Source organism: Phodopus roborovskii, unplaced genomic scaffold, assembly GCF_943737965.1.
Source record: "Phodopus roborovskii unplaced genomic scaffold, PHOROB, whole genome shotgun sequence".
Classification (NCBI taxonomy): Eukaryota; Metazoa; Chordata; class Mammalia; order Rodentia; family Cricetidae; genus Phodopus; species Phodopus roborovskii.
The window spans coordinates 10,080,950-10,096,149 of record NW_026125489.1 but is presented as its reverse complement, the minus strand read 5'-3'; the positions used below and the strand labels follow the sequence as shown (position 1 = coordinate 10,096,149).

Here is a 15,200-nt window from a genome sequence, read left to right as displayed (position 1 = left end):
AGGACTCAAGCGTACCAATCTGATGGTTCCCAAAGGAAGAAAGAAGTTAATTTTGAAGAGTGAAATAGATGTTACAGCAAAGGATAATTATTTCAAAGCCCAAATGACTTATTTGTACATTTTGTTTCCAAACTGAATGTGGACAAACTGCTTTCGTAGGGAGTATAAGCATTTAAGTAGCCCTTCAGTTCTCAAGGGAGTTTATACTATAGGAAAACATTGGCAAAAAACCCCCAAACTCCAGAAAGTTTTATCACGTATGTTATAATACAGATCTTTGTATTCAAGTACAAGACCTTTATATTTAATAAGTTTCCCTTTTGCAAGTTACGAGCGTCTGTCCCTCAAAGCCAGCCCCAGTTCGGGGACATTTGTGTGCCAGGGTACCCATCTGCTGACCTGGGAGGTAAAAGTGACAGAATACACCCACACCCGAGGGGCGAACAGGAGATGTACAGTTGAGGTCATCGTCTTTGTATGTAGGATGGAATTTCAAATGTAGGTTTCTAACTTGCATTCGCAGTCAACATGACATCTGGCATCATAAAATTGTAAAAATAAAACAAGGCTGTTTTCATAGGCCACTTTCCTTAATTTTGATGATTCTGGATAAGAACCCAGAAAACTGGTGTTGCTTAAAATTCTTGCCTACGGCTCTTAATAATTAGATGCAGCAAAGTAAACTTGGTATGATTTTTTTTTAAATGTACATTCGTGTTTTGCCTGCATTTATGTCTGTGCGAGGATACCACATCTCCTAGAACAGTTATGAACTGCCATGTCGGTGCTTGGAATTGAACCCAGGTCCTTTGGAAGAGTGGCCAGTGCTCTTAAACACCGAACCAGCTCTCCAGCCTCCAAAACTTTATGTATGTACTTTTTCTTTTTTATATGAATGGTCTGTCTGCAGGCCAAAAGAAAGCTCCAGATCCCTTATAGACTAACTGAACCCATATCCTCTGGAAGAGCAGCCAGTGAGTGCTCTTAACCACTGAGCCATCTCTCCAGCCTGATTTACCTACCTTGATTCATTAACCAGTCACACAATCATACTTCGTCTGAAGATCCTTTCCACTGTTTTCTTGTCCACCAGTTGCTGGTGGTTATGAAGGAAGTCATACTTTATAAAATAAATTATTAAAGATGAATTCTTCATTGTTGAAAGACGCTGATATTAAGGATCTGAATCTGGTATATAACAGTGTAGTTAGTGTCTGACAGGTTTTGGACACTGTAAAACTAAATATGAAGCATCTTTTTACTACTGAGGTACTTCTTTGGTTGAATTCTGCAATATTATTAAAAATCCTGATACTTTTAAATCCACCTTGGCTATCTCAAAGTAGAGAAAGATGAATTTTATGTTCTCGTACATTCCTGATACACAAACAGCATTTTTATAAACATTTACTCTTCAAACATGATTTAGGTAATCTCAGTATGTTTTCATTCATATGGAAAAATGCTGAGGATGCAGTTTTAACTACAAACAAAAGGCCCGTGTGGATCCATTAACCTACTTGCCGCAGCTGACAGAAGAGACACTTTTCGTCACACCCTTCAGTGTATTTGTAAACTTTCGGGTTTTTATCTGTGTTTTTCACGTTGAAGAAGAAATCTGACAATTTCAAATCAAAGCCAAAAACACCGCAGTGAGGAGAGCTTTTCTACTTTATTACAAAGAGAAGAACCCTTTATGTGGTCAGAAAATACAAGATTGATCTTTTTCTCTTCCTATGAAACGCTGCTGTTCAAACAGCCAGAGTGAATTGTCTTAGTTCACGTCCTGAAGCCCCATCACAGTCACTTGGGTATGGATGTCCTCGGCTGCTGAAAATCTGGCCCTTTAGTGCACAGGGCGACGAAGTCCCCTGACCAGCAGTTCCAGAATGTCCCGTTTCCATATATTGCATCCATGCACACCTCCTAAAAATGAGGTACAGCAGGGCAAACATTTTCCAAAATAGATGTCATATATATAATATATACACATTCGTACATACATACCTTTATTCATGTGATGTCCAAAATTTAAAAAAAATGTACACATTTATTACAAAATCGTAACAAAGACTGGACAGTGTTTTGCTCATTCTGGGAAGATGAAGCTCAGTAACAACACAGCCCTGGAAAGCATCCAGAGACTGTGGCAATCTCTGTCTTCTACAGTCAGAATCTTGCATTAAGCCTGGCGAAACTGCCTTTCAGAAACAGAAGGGGGAGTCAAAGGAAGGAAGCAGCCCTTGCTCATCCTTCCACATGAAATACGAGAAGGATCTTCACATGAAAATGCACAAACGTTTGTTATTTTATTACCAATAGTGCTACAATGAACAATGCAAATTTTGTGGTCTAATTTTGTTGAGTCTTTTGTGGGTTTTCTTTTTTACATTTAAGAAACTAAATGGTAACTTCTGTCAGTGTACTCGCTTGTCTTTATAGACCCAAGTCTGTCTGCTGGCAAAAAGAAAATAAACGAAAAATTCAGACCCTGCTCAAACTAGAGAAAACAAATTATAAATTTAGTTGTTGGGCAGCACATAATTGGTAAGGCAGGACCTCAAATGGTGACCCTTTACGTAAGCCAATTGCCAGATCCTCAAGGAATTAAAACCAGGGTGCCTGAGCCACATCAGTTCTGCAGATCTGTCGAGTACTGTGCTGAGACAGCCATACCCCAAGAAAAGGGAAGTCTTTTAGAAGGCTTGCTGAGCAGGGTTGTAGTTGAAGGTGGATGGCAGGTGAGGCCGTTCTTCTAATTTGTCATATTCCAGATGGAACTCCTATAAAAGAACACCAAAAATTGAGAATTAATTACTTCATAGCTCTTTTCAAACACACACACACACACACACACGCACGCACGCACGCACGCACGCAATGTGGTGTGAGTTTGCTCCCTTATCCACAAATAATCGGAACATATTTGTACCACTGGATTAAAATCGGTAATCCAGTTAGCTTTTAGGTAATTTTCACTGTTTTGCATTAGAGCTGTACTAATCCCCCCCTTTATTTTTGAGTAAAACTTGCACAGAAATTTAATAACTCCACACTCCTGAGTTATTGATTTTATATTCAGAAAGTCTATACTCGTGTACTTACTAGATAGTAGGCGCAACCACTCTTGTTCAGACCCTTTTACTTAAAAGGGTAAAGAGCTAGTGTTTCTGCCCCTCTGTTCACTCTTCCGTGGAATTATAGTTCTTATAGTAAATAATATAGTTTGATCAAAAACACTTAGATTAATGAGATGGTTCAGCAAGTATAGGTTCTTGCCAAGGAGACTGGTGGCCTGACAGAGTTTGAGTCCCAGAACCCACATGGTGGGAGACCTACGTCTCAGTAGCGGTGTATGGTATTAAAACTGACTCCATAATGGATGTTTCTACTATTAAATTAAATGAAAATTCCCATTATATAGTTAAAATGAAGCCGTAGGCCACAGTGTTCAAGGATCTAGACACCAAATATAATTTTCAAATTGGAAGACACCACATTAGCAGACATATAACTTGACAGCCTAATAGACCTAAACCTAAAGGCAAAGCTAATTTTTTTTTCTAACCTCTGTATTTATGTGAGTAAGTAGGCATTTTATTATACTGAAGACTAGGATCCAAACGTGGCAGTCTGTCTTTCTGAGTGTTACACATGACCTTGGAGATGCTACTACTCACAGGGTCATCTTCCTACTCCACCACTAATTTTCAAGCAGTGAAGACAGTTGTTCAACTGTATTAGGAAGACAGGTATAACTTAGCAAAATTATTTAATAAACATATGCCATATATAGACCTATATTTTATATAGGAACATTTTCTTTAAAATAGCATTGATCCAAACTAGAAATTATTTCTGAATATCTCACATTACAGAGGGAAGCTAACTCTCAAAAATCTTTTTTTTAATTTAAGTTTATTTCCTAACACATAATCTAAATTTTAGCTATAATTCTATAGCCATGCATTGCTTTAGTGCATTTATTTTTGCACATGCACTTAGAATTCAAATTATTGAGCATAAAGCTTCAATATGAATGTAGAAACAAACTCTGGCTCTCGTCCCTATAACATCACCTCATTTAGGAGTATGGCCTTGGACCAGATACAGCATCCTCTCTAGAGTAACTTTCTACAAGTACCAACTGTTAGACTCCACCCACAGATCTGACTGCATCACACACAGCAGGAACAGGGCTCTGCCATTTGTTTAAACAGTTCCCCAGGGAATCCTCAAACAAGCTAAAGCCGGAGAACCACAATTTAACCAAGAAACTGTCAATAGCAAATTTTCCATGTTTGGAAGAACAACAATGATAAAAGTATCAGAACTGCTAACACACACATGTAACATGGGTGCCAAGCAAACCCTTTATTCAGGGTATGGATGTGTACATACATAATTTCATTCAACCTTCATGACATCCATTTTGAAAAAAAGGACAGAGCCATAGAAAAGAAACCCGTACAAGGTTAACATAGAGACACAAGTTAAATTCTATGTTTCTCTTACACTCTTTAAGGAACAAAAAGGAAAAAACAAAACAAACCAAAAACTTAGACAAAAAAAAAAAAAAAAAAAAAAAAAACCCTACTTTAAAATATTCTACTTTAAATTAATTTAATTAATTCTATTTAACTGAAATGGTAAATAAAGAACACAGACTATGAAATTAAAACGTTTCCATAAATTGTAGGTGTTGAAATGACTGACACAGTCTAAGGGCTAACCACTAATCACATTTACCACTGAGAAACCAAAAAACAAACCAAAAAACTTAACCTCTTCTGTATTTTCTATTGGATTAAGCCCGTTCAAGCTCTCTACGTGTTATAAGAACTTCTAGAAGGCCAAACCTTTCTACGGTTTATATCTGGTAACACTTCATACTACGTTAAAATGTAAGACATTTTAGTACATTGAAAAAAAAAATCACCAGAAAGCAATAGCTAAAATACTGCCTAAACAACTAATTCATCAGAAATACTTTTCTTCTGTTTAAATTTATTTTAAAGATTATCTCATGCTTTTGTAGTACTAAAAATCACTGACAGAAATTACATTCAGAGAAATGGAGCTCCCTGACGATAAATGTGGGTTATATTTGGCATCAAGCTGACTGAGTAAAACACTAGGCGCACACACACTGTAAAGTATGGAAACTGATACAATGCACAAGGGGACAAGATGATTTTGAAAAACAAAGTTACAAAATAATGAACCATTCTTACACTATTCCCCCTCATTGTGCACTCCTAGGAGAAGCAATGGTGAGCATCTGCAATTCTCCTGCATTAGATAATCTGTCCCTGAAAAGTGCCTTCACATAAAATGTCTCATTCTGTGTAAAGTTACAAGAACATGAAAATATGTGACTGGGATTGTAGGAGTAACTCCAGAACCAGGCATTGGTGGTGCATGCCTTTAATCCCAGCACTCGGGAGGCAGAGGCAGGAGGATCTCTGTGAGTTCAAGGACATCCTGATCTTCAGAGCAAGTGCCAGGACAGGCTCCAAAGCTACAGAGAAACCCTGTCTCGAGAAAAACAAACAAACAAAAACAAAACAAACAAACAAAAAAAAAGAGTAACCAGTAATTTAGCAGTCATAAAAATGTTTCAAATGTTAACAAATCTTACTCATTTAATAAAAACCTCTTACCAAATTTAATAAATTTCCTATTCGTGAAATGAACAATTACTGGACACTCCTATGAGGCTTGGCAAAGACACATTACTGGACCAGACATATTGTTACATATTACTAAGCAAAGGACTCTTTTAACGACTATAAATATGCATCCATTTTGCACATGGAATATACCTTAGCTACTTTCCTCCAGTTAAGACAGTCAAAGAAGTAATACGTTCCCCTCTCATAGGTGTTGGTTTTCATCGTGGGCTCCATGCCTGGCGCTCTGGTAATCCACACCCGTTCTTCTTTGTGGTATCTCCAATCTCGGTTAAAGCTTCAATTGTTAAAAGAGAAAGACAGTGAATTCTTCCTATGACCCATGTTAAATACTTTACACACGTGGTAAACCTTTTCTCAGAAAAATTATACATAGACTACATATAATGGAAGTGTCTTTATCTGGCTCTGCTATTAAGTACAGCTTTACTCAAACACAGTAAGATAATTTCTCTTGTCCTAAAAGCACATTCTTTAGCATACTTGCTTTTATTAGGTTAAATAAACTTCACGTAGACAAAAATACTTAAAAAGTTACATGAGTGAAATAATAAAACTTGGGCAGACAGAAGAAAGATAAAACGTACTGAGCAAATGATAGAAAGTCAAGCTGAAGCTCAGTAAAACAACTATCGTGATTTGTATTACTAGGTGAGTGACCAGGTACAAAGCCAATTTGAACTGACTGCTTAAATTCACACAATGTTACTGCTACGGTGACAATAGAATATCCATTCGGTGAAGTGCAATGTTAAATTTAAATCATAACCATCAAACCCTCTAAGAGCATATGTGAGAATCCAGGCAGATGTTCTATAGCACTTATAAACTGGGGCGGCAATACCCAAAGGAGCAGATGTCCCAAGATGATGGACCTCTACGTAAACACACGCTGCCCTACAGTTTGGTAGTTCAGACATAAAGCACATGACACAAAAGCCAATTAGGGATGGATGAGAGAAACGATGCCTTTATTTATTTATTTATTTATTTATTTATTTATTTATTTATGGCTAGGGTAAAAGGAAAAGGTGTTCATCCTCATTTCAAAAACATGAGAGGAAAATTGGGGGGGGGTGGGGACACAAAAGGTAAAGTCCTCAATTGAGAAATTTTAAAACCTGACAAATACGCAGGGTCATATCTATATAATAATTACCTGACCCATATTAAATAATGAGATTTTGTGTCTATTCATCATAAACATCTATAGTTCTATAAGACAACACATTCAAAAGCTCCAACCCACCAAGCATGCCACTTCATACAGTTGGCATAAGTTAAAATTCTCACTATGCTATAGTGATTATATAGCTGTAATATGCTTTCAATATGAACAAAACCCTTTTCACCAAATACAAAAATAACTAAATTCTATCCTTTGCACTTCTGCTGTTGTTCTGATGACCAGGGAATGACAGGCAAGCACTTCACAAGTCAACAACTTAAGTTTTGTGGGAAGGACAATTTGCAATAAAGACAAAAGACTATATATATAGCCAGCATCATATCAAGAAAACTTCAGACCATCCACCGTATGCTAGGAAAGAAAGTGATAAGATATTCTGAACATACAGCTCTACTGCAGCTAAGAGTTGTAACACATCTCCTCCATTCATGTAATAGAGATAGAAGAGGAGGTCTTCTCCATATCGGCCAAGCTTGATTGCAGCCAGCTACGAAAGACAAATAGATTGTTCTGAATAGTAAAACAAATGTAAAAATTTCAAAACACAATTGCTTCCACAAAATAAAAATTGGAAGGATAACAGAAATCTTCACTTAGCATAGACAAGTGTCATTTCATAATTATGCAGTAAGGGAGGGAAGAGTTTTCAAGTGTCTCATCATCTACACGAATAAGGTTATGTATTGAACACTAATCCTAAATTACAGGAACGAGAGTGTAAGTATCCACCCCATGGTCAGTTATTCAGGTTTGTGAGTGCTAGCTGAATCTATATGCACAGTGATTCGCAAGTCATTCTGCGATTTCCAGCACATCACAGAGGATAAGTATAAAAATCATAGAGACAACGCTCTATTCTCTAAAAGGATGCCTAAGAGAACTTTTCCCCACTTCCCTACACCGGGTAGAAACAGCCTATAAAACTGAGAACTACACCTAGGTGCCATAAGCTGAAACTCTCACCCTGACATCAAGCATCTGAAGACAAAGCATCCCCTCGTCACTTGGCTTCTCAGGTAAGGCCAGTGCAGGTTCTTGCCCCCAATACCTTCCCCTGCTCAGGTGGTACTTGTGGATACAGGACATTCTCAAACTGCTCTAAGAAAAGATTCTGGAACACTTAGGCCAATGCAGTGTGTGGAGGCTAACTTCAAAAGGGTTTGTAGGTTGTCCCATTAGAAACTTTACCTCGACAAGTTTGTAAGGCAGTAAAAGCTTCCTTATGGGTAAAGGCATAAAATGAGAATGTCGAGAATAATGACCAAACTTTCCAAGTTAGTTTATTGTCATCAATTATGGTAACTGTGGTTACAATGAATAATTATAGGAAATATCATCAGCCCTAACATTGTTTGGTTTAAAAAAATAAGACCCAAACCATGGATATTATTAACAAAACTAGAAATAAAATTGTTACACATAACTGAATTGGCAACCAAAAGCAATCCCAAAGATTGATACTAGAGTATCATGCTGCCTGAACTAAAAAACAAAACAAAAAGGCAGCAAGAAAGTAAATAGATCCATGCTAAGAATAAGCTATACTCACCTTGTCCCTAATGTGAATGTTCGTTAAATATTCAGATGGAACATGGAAGTCTGCATAATTAAAAAAAAAAATTCTTATTAACCGATTCTTAGAAAACATTTTTAAAAGACTCTAAACACAAATGGATTCTCCTACCTATGTCCTGAGGTCGACAAGGAGAGGATGCCCAGGGTGATGCGAATTTGGGATAGAGATTTCTGAACAGGAGGCAAAAAAAGAAGCCACTTTAAAGAACGAGGTAATAAAATGCGTAACTTAATTTCAAGAAAACAAGAAAAAACAGGCTTCAAATAAAAAGAAGACATCATTCCTGGTTCCCTCTGTTTATAGCAGAGACATAAACAGAACTGGTCCCTTCAGTACTCCACCAATACAAACCAATACAAGAGACAGCATAACAGATGAAAGTAAACTTAGCGACATAATTTAGATGTGCTACTTTCAATTAGCTACACTCAACAATGCTCTGAATTCATTTACATACTGTTCTCCAATTAAATTATGTTCATGTACACCTCACCCAAATTTGTAAGCACTGGGAGCAAGATTTTATACTAAGCATTTACGTGAGTGCTTACCGTATACACCTGGATACACCTGGAACTTTTGTAGGTACACTACACACAGTTAAGTGAGCAAAACAAAGACCGCTGATACCACAAAACTTACTTTCTGTTTACGTATATACGGTGGACTGAATGCTGGCAGGTAATTAGCATAACAGATAAGCAACAGTTCGTGCAGGGAGAGTTCTATAATTAAGTGAGGTAGTCAGTTTAACTCAGATTTGACAAGTTTAGATTTACACCAATATTAAAGGGTATGAGAGACATACTCACAGATAAATCTGGTTAAACACTGTGCTAGTCAAGGGAAATACTAGGAAAAGTAAGACAGAGACACCTTGACACGAGAAGTAGAAGGCGGTGGCCAGTGAAACCACAACAATGCACAAAGGAAAATAAAGCAGCAGCTGAGGTTGAGTTAGGAGAAACAGAGTGGCATGAAGCATCAGAGGGCTGAATTAGAATGGGGACCCAGTCTGCACTTGGCATTAAGCACAGAGATAGCCTACTCAGAAAGAATTACCTTGAGTCTACATAAAGCTGTAAAGAAAGGGGGAGGGGAAACCAAGGCTCCCTGCTTGGTCATCTGCTGACAAAATATTCAGGCACAAAGCAGGGAGCAGCAATTTAGTGAAGCTGTGACTGGAGTCTGTCTACTTGAGAGGGCTGCATCTAAGGAAGAAGGAAGGAGGGAACTAAGGAAGATGTTGAGTTTCTGCAAGTATCGATTGAGACCAAAAAGCATAGACAGTGTAGACTGTGACAGGGTCACTTAAGAGACTATTTTTGGTAATGGTATCCAAAATCTCAGGTTCAGGAGAGAAGTCCGTAATCTTCAACCTACACGGTCCTTAAAAGCACACGACTAGAGAAGATCATCAAGGGAATAAACACAAAGGGCAGGAGGTATCAGCAAGGGAAACTGAGAGGGATGAGCCGAGGTGGTCGGGCAAGAATGGCACCAAGAGAATGAAGAATGTGCACCGAGGGAAAGGCATATTGTGGTCCACTCAATTCAGGTCTCTTGGTAACCTAGCTGAACAGTTTGGTAGAGTGGCAGGAGCAGGGTCCTAACAAAAATGGTTTAATAGAACAAGAAAAGACAAATTAGAAACATTACAATAATTCATTTGAAATGTTTTGCTTAGAAAAATGAATTAAACGTGTGACAGTAACTCAGGAGCTTGAACCAAGATAAAGTATGTTGCCACTAACAGAGAAATAAATTTATATCTATGTGACTAGAAATGGCAAAACAGAAGTGTTCTGAGTTGGTTGGAAATACACATGCCGGCGATATCACTTAGGCAGAAGCAGGACTTAGTTAAGAAGAGCTACCCTGGGTTACGCCAGGCCTGGGGCTGAGGATGTAGTTCAGGGGTAGAGTGCTCGCCTGACGTGTGTGCATAACACTAGTTTGGATGCCACTAGCAGAGAGAGGAGAAGAAGTTAGGATTTGCACTCCTGAGTTTTCAGAAAGTAGGAAGCAGGGACCAAATACTCTGGCACAGACGTTATCAGACTCAGATTGGTGGCAGGTCATTACATTTGGTGGCAGGACCGGGTGGATGTCCTCTTCTATTTGTTTCCATCTTTCTTTGTAAAGCAGAAACAAAAGCCAGGTCATTATTTGAGAGTGAAGACATTAGGTGCTTGATGAAATACAATATAGTCACATAGGATAACAGCTGCAAAAATACAGGACAAGCAAACAAAATAAAAATACACCTGAAAGCAAATGGACTATGCATATCAGGTATGAGAATGCCTGCAATTTAAGGACTCAACTTCGAAGTCCCTGGGCAGGGGTGTAAAGCAAACGTAGATGATGGAACTGTGTGCTTTTCCACAGTTCAGCAAGCAGAAAGGTCAATAAAACAAGCAGATACAACAATGACTACAGACTTTAGGACACCAAGTATGATGGGAAGTGAGACAGCGCAAAATCGTCAAAGTTGCATAAGTCAGCAATTATAACTGACCGTAAAATGTACTGGAAAGAAGTGGAAGAGATAAGAATAAGGAGCAAAGTACAGGAATTAATGGATGAAAAGTCCCAAAAGAGTCAAATGACGCAGAAGAACTCATGGCAGTGCAAACGGTGACGGCTAGAAAGAAGGGAAAATGGTAACCTTAGGAAGAGGTTATAGTTCCTAATAACGACAAGATAGAGATGTGGCTTAGGGATGGACCTGAATTCCTTGTAGACAGAGCCTTGAAGAATAGTACTTATTATTATACAAGAAATGACCCACGAGCTAAGAAGGGAAGAGCGAATGGTGGCAGACAGTGGCACGCCATGGTGAGATTAACTACAATCTGACGCTGTGCAGAGTAACCAAGGGTGTATTATGAGGCCCACAATGCCCGCCCGGGTTATTCTGTCTTCAACAACAACAACAACAAAAAGTAACAGTTTGACTATCTACTAAATGCTACAAGTTTATGTAGAAACATGAAAGAAAAAACTTACTCAGGAGAGTTCAGATTGAGGCCTAATGTTGTTAAGTCACTTCCTAAAGCGAGATGTACCATTCCTGGGTCGGTCTCTGCTGCCCTGATAAATGTTAACAGGCCGATCATTCCAAATTGGTCCGTCACCATCCCTTGAGGAATGTTAGTAACCCGGCCTGGTTAAGAAAAACATAGTCATCTCTATTTTACATTAGGGAAAGTAGAGAAAATGTACTTTAAAATAGCTGACATATTTATGGAGTCCCACCATCAGGTAACACCTGGATCCCCTTTTTCTGCTGATTATTGTTTTGTGTCGTTGAACTTTTATCTCCAGGGAATTTGGGCCCATCTGTACTTGAAGTTGTCTTTCCTGATGTATTCAAATTCTAGCATGGAAAAAAGAAAAGTGTGACATTAAAATGTGTTAAAAAACCAAGTTTAAATGTATCAACGCTATACTAGTTTTTCACTATTTAAATGGTAGTAATTACCTGTTTTCTACTCAAAAATTTTGTTCCTATAACTGCCTCACGGTAACCAAATAAATAATGTCTACACTTGAGTATTTAAAGGACAAGCAATCTACAAAAAACAATGAGTCCTTTTTTTTTTAATCTCACAGGGATTTTTCTTTTTCTTTCTAAGGGTTTTTATGTTTGGGGGACATACACTTTAGCTAACACCATCAAAACTTCTGTAAGAGAGAAAGTACATGTACTACCCACACTTAAAATATTTCCAAAATGACCTCGGAGATAAATCAGGAATGTATGAACTTTTAAAAGTCACAGATTTCCATTCTTACCCACAATCTTCTTTACTATTTCGCTTATTAATACCCCATCACACATACAAAAAAAAAAAAAAAAAAAAGCTACTTGCAGTGAATGGTAGAAGAAATCAATGCCCTTATTAAATCAGGAAGAAGCTGAGTTGGCTGAATCAACACAGGTATAAAAATGTGTATAAAAATTCTTCAAGGAGAAAACTTACTCAAGAAAAACACAGCTCCTTAGAAGTCTATATTATCAAACTTCATGGGATCCAGCTGACAGGGACTACAATAAAAGTCTAAATTAACTGACAAGTTCAACAGAAATTTGCAAACCTATATGAAATAGGAAAAAATAGACTATCTTCTAGTTACAAAGCTTTCCACATTCTTCAGAAGTTAAGATTATTACAGTGTTCAAAATAAATAGCTCCGTAGTAGTATCTAGTAAGTAACTGTTAATGTGAGACAAGTCTAAAGGGGGAGGGGGGGGAACTACACACATACATGATTCTCAGCGACTTACAGATTTGCTGTCGTCATTACTTGACGTTGGGTCTTTATAGCTGGAGCCAGGTAATGCTGGGAAGTCTTCATTGTGTATTGAGAAGTCCTGGGATTGCTCATTTGCAGGTTTTGTTACCATTCCAACTATGTAATGAAAATAATCCAGGAAAAGTTAATCAGATCTACAATACTGGTGTACAAATTATATAAAAAGTTAACTTTGCTCATGATAATACACCAAAAGTTTTCTTTAAAGCATATGAAATAATAATTCAAGAATTAGTATTCAGGATAATGATAAAGAATGAAATTTTGATTTACTCCTGAAAAAAAAAAATCAACATATAAAGCAATACAAGAAAAACAAATGGTTATCCTGCAATTCTAATCTAATGTTATATTAAGTGCTTAAGGTAGGATTTGGTAATGGTAATAGTATCCAAAATGTTGGCTTACAGGCTAGCTTTAAATATCAGCCTAGATGCCATAAACACATTAGCTGTGAAATAAAAACGAACACAGTAAAATTTTAAAAAGTCAGTATTCTACTTAAAAGTGACTTACAGAGTGAGCAAATTGCAACCAATTATAAAACAATTCCACTTTATTTCTCATTTTCTTGGACTCCATGTTACAGATGTAAAACATGCAAGACCTGGGAAATAATCTTCCCACTATACTTGTCATTAGTCGGGCCCTTATTGGAGAACGGAATGGAGAAACTAGAGATGGTCCAGGGAGAAGAGCAACGGGAATTTTAAAGGGATGAAAAAAAGGACCTATGAGGAAAGGTTAAAAACATTAGCATCTGAACTGAGAATCAAGTAGCTAGTTACTCAACTTCCAGGGCAACATTTTGTTACTGGAAACTTTAAAATACGATCAATAAAGTTTCCCCCTCCACACATTACTTTTATTCATATCCAGGAAGTACTGAAGCCGAAACCCTTGACTGATAAGGGGAAAATAGGAGGTCTATTTTAAGGTACTGGATGAATTAACTCATCTAATTACTGCCTTGATACTATCAGGTCTCACCCTCAAGAAACAATGATGTCGCAGACATGGTAAGGCCACCTTGACAGCACAAATTTTGTATGTCTAAATTTTTATGTCTCAACTGTTATCGCATATGGCTCTCACTTAACATTTTTATTCAGCTCTACTACTAAAATAACTTACTAGAGACTATAAAAAAAGAATAATTAGGGATATTAATGATGGTCGAGAATCTGTAAAAATATAAAATCGTAAGCACTGGTTCTCAAAAGGGACCATCTTTACAAGAGGACATTTGCTAATGTCTAGAAACTTGTGTCACAATGGCTGTGTTGGTGTGGTAGGCTAAAGCTGAAAATGTATTAAATATTCTGTATGAACAAGATGCCATCACACCCCATGCTCTCTGAAGAGAATTATCCAGGTCCCCTGTCAACAGTGTGAATGTAGAGAAACACCTCAATGCACAGTTGCTATTAGTCACTAGGGACTATGTCCTTGAAAAATGTGGGGTCACCTAAGAAAAGCCAAACCACAAAAGTAATCACAGCAAACTAAAGCATGGAGAACAGAATAAATGATTTCTGAATATTAATGAAGTATTTCTGAATAGTAATGAAGGTTTTACAAAATTTCACCACTGAACTTTGTTGTCATGGATATATGGGGAAAAGTTTTCAAATATGACTTCTGACAAAACAACACCAGCCTAATTTGACAACGTAAGCACACACAGAGACACGTTAGGTGTGCACACGCGTGAAGACTGAAAATCTAATTACCGTAAGGTGCTCTTCCGGCCAAGGGGTTTATTAACGGGGTTGGGTTACCACTTCCTTCCCTTCTATTTCGGTCTGCTAACGCTGGGAAATCTGAAAGGTCCAACCCTGTCACATTTTCACTGCCATCTAAACAATAAGAAATAATAATCATTACTGACTCCACCAACACTGAAAATGAGAGTATAAAGATTACGTTATAATTTGAAACAAATATCTTCTTCCTTACTAATGCAGAGTGGTGTAACAGATAGACAAGAGGGGTTAGACACACTGTGGGCTGACTCTGTGTTACTAAGGGAAGCAATATGCAGCCCGCACCTGAACACACCAATTCTAGAGACTTCAGAAATACCAAGTGAGGCTGTACACGATTTCCCCCAGTGGAAGGGGGAATGAAGAATTACACCTTGCTAGGGAACAAGAATCAGGCTCATCTTTCCATTAGAACTGGATGGATGGAGCTATATCTGGGTTACCTAGAGCTTCAACAATAAGATACGAAGCCATTGCCTCTTACAAATGTCCAGAAAGACTTTGAGGCAAACAGTGAGCAGACAACCCCTGAGGACTTCTGTCTTGTACCCTACTAGTTGGAGATAAAAATGTGTATACATGTAGGCATATGTTAGCTACATGCAAGGACGAACTCCTATGTCTCTGGAGCAGGTGGGAAATATAGGAATGCC

At 37.8% G+C, this 15,200-nt stretch overlaps 1 protein-coding gene across 7 annotated transcripts in view; it reads right to left on the bottom strand.

Moving 5' to 3' along the window:
- Positions 1-1,653: 1,653 nt before the first annotated feature.
- The window catches only part of Cnot2 (CCR4-NOT transcription complex subunit 2), an 80,977-nt gene continuing 67,430 nt past the window's right edge, over positions 1,654-15,200 (bottom strand). For all 7 annotated transcript variants that reach the window (XM_051176216.1, XM_051176215.1, XM_051176218.1 and 4 more), the window contains 9 exons: positions 14,515-14,640; positions 12,753-12,877; positions 11,720-11,840; positions 11,471-11,627; positions 8,567-8,628; positions 8,432-8,481; positions 7,269-7,369; positions 5,826-5,970; positions 1,654-2,783 (listed from right to left, as the gene is read on the bottom strand). In XM_051176216.1, coding sequence (XP_051032173.1) covers positions 2,697-2,783; positions 5,826-5,970; positions 7,269-7,369; positions 8,432-8,481; positions 8,567-8,628; positions 11,471-11,627; positions 11,720-11,840; positions 12,753-12,877; positions 14,515-14,640 — 974 coding nt within the window. In that variant the 3' untranslated portion in view covers positions 1,654-2,696. The remainder of the gene's footprint in view (positions 2,784-5,825; positions 5,971-7,268; positions 7,370-8,431; positions 8,482-8,566; positions 8,629-11,470; positions 11,628-11,719; positions 11,841-12,752; positions 12,878-14,514; positions 14,641-15,200) is intronic.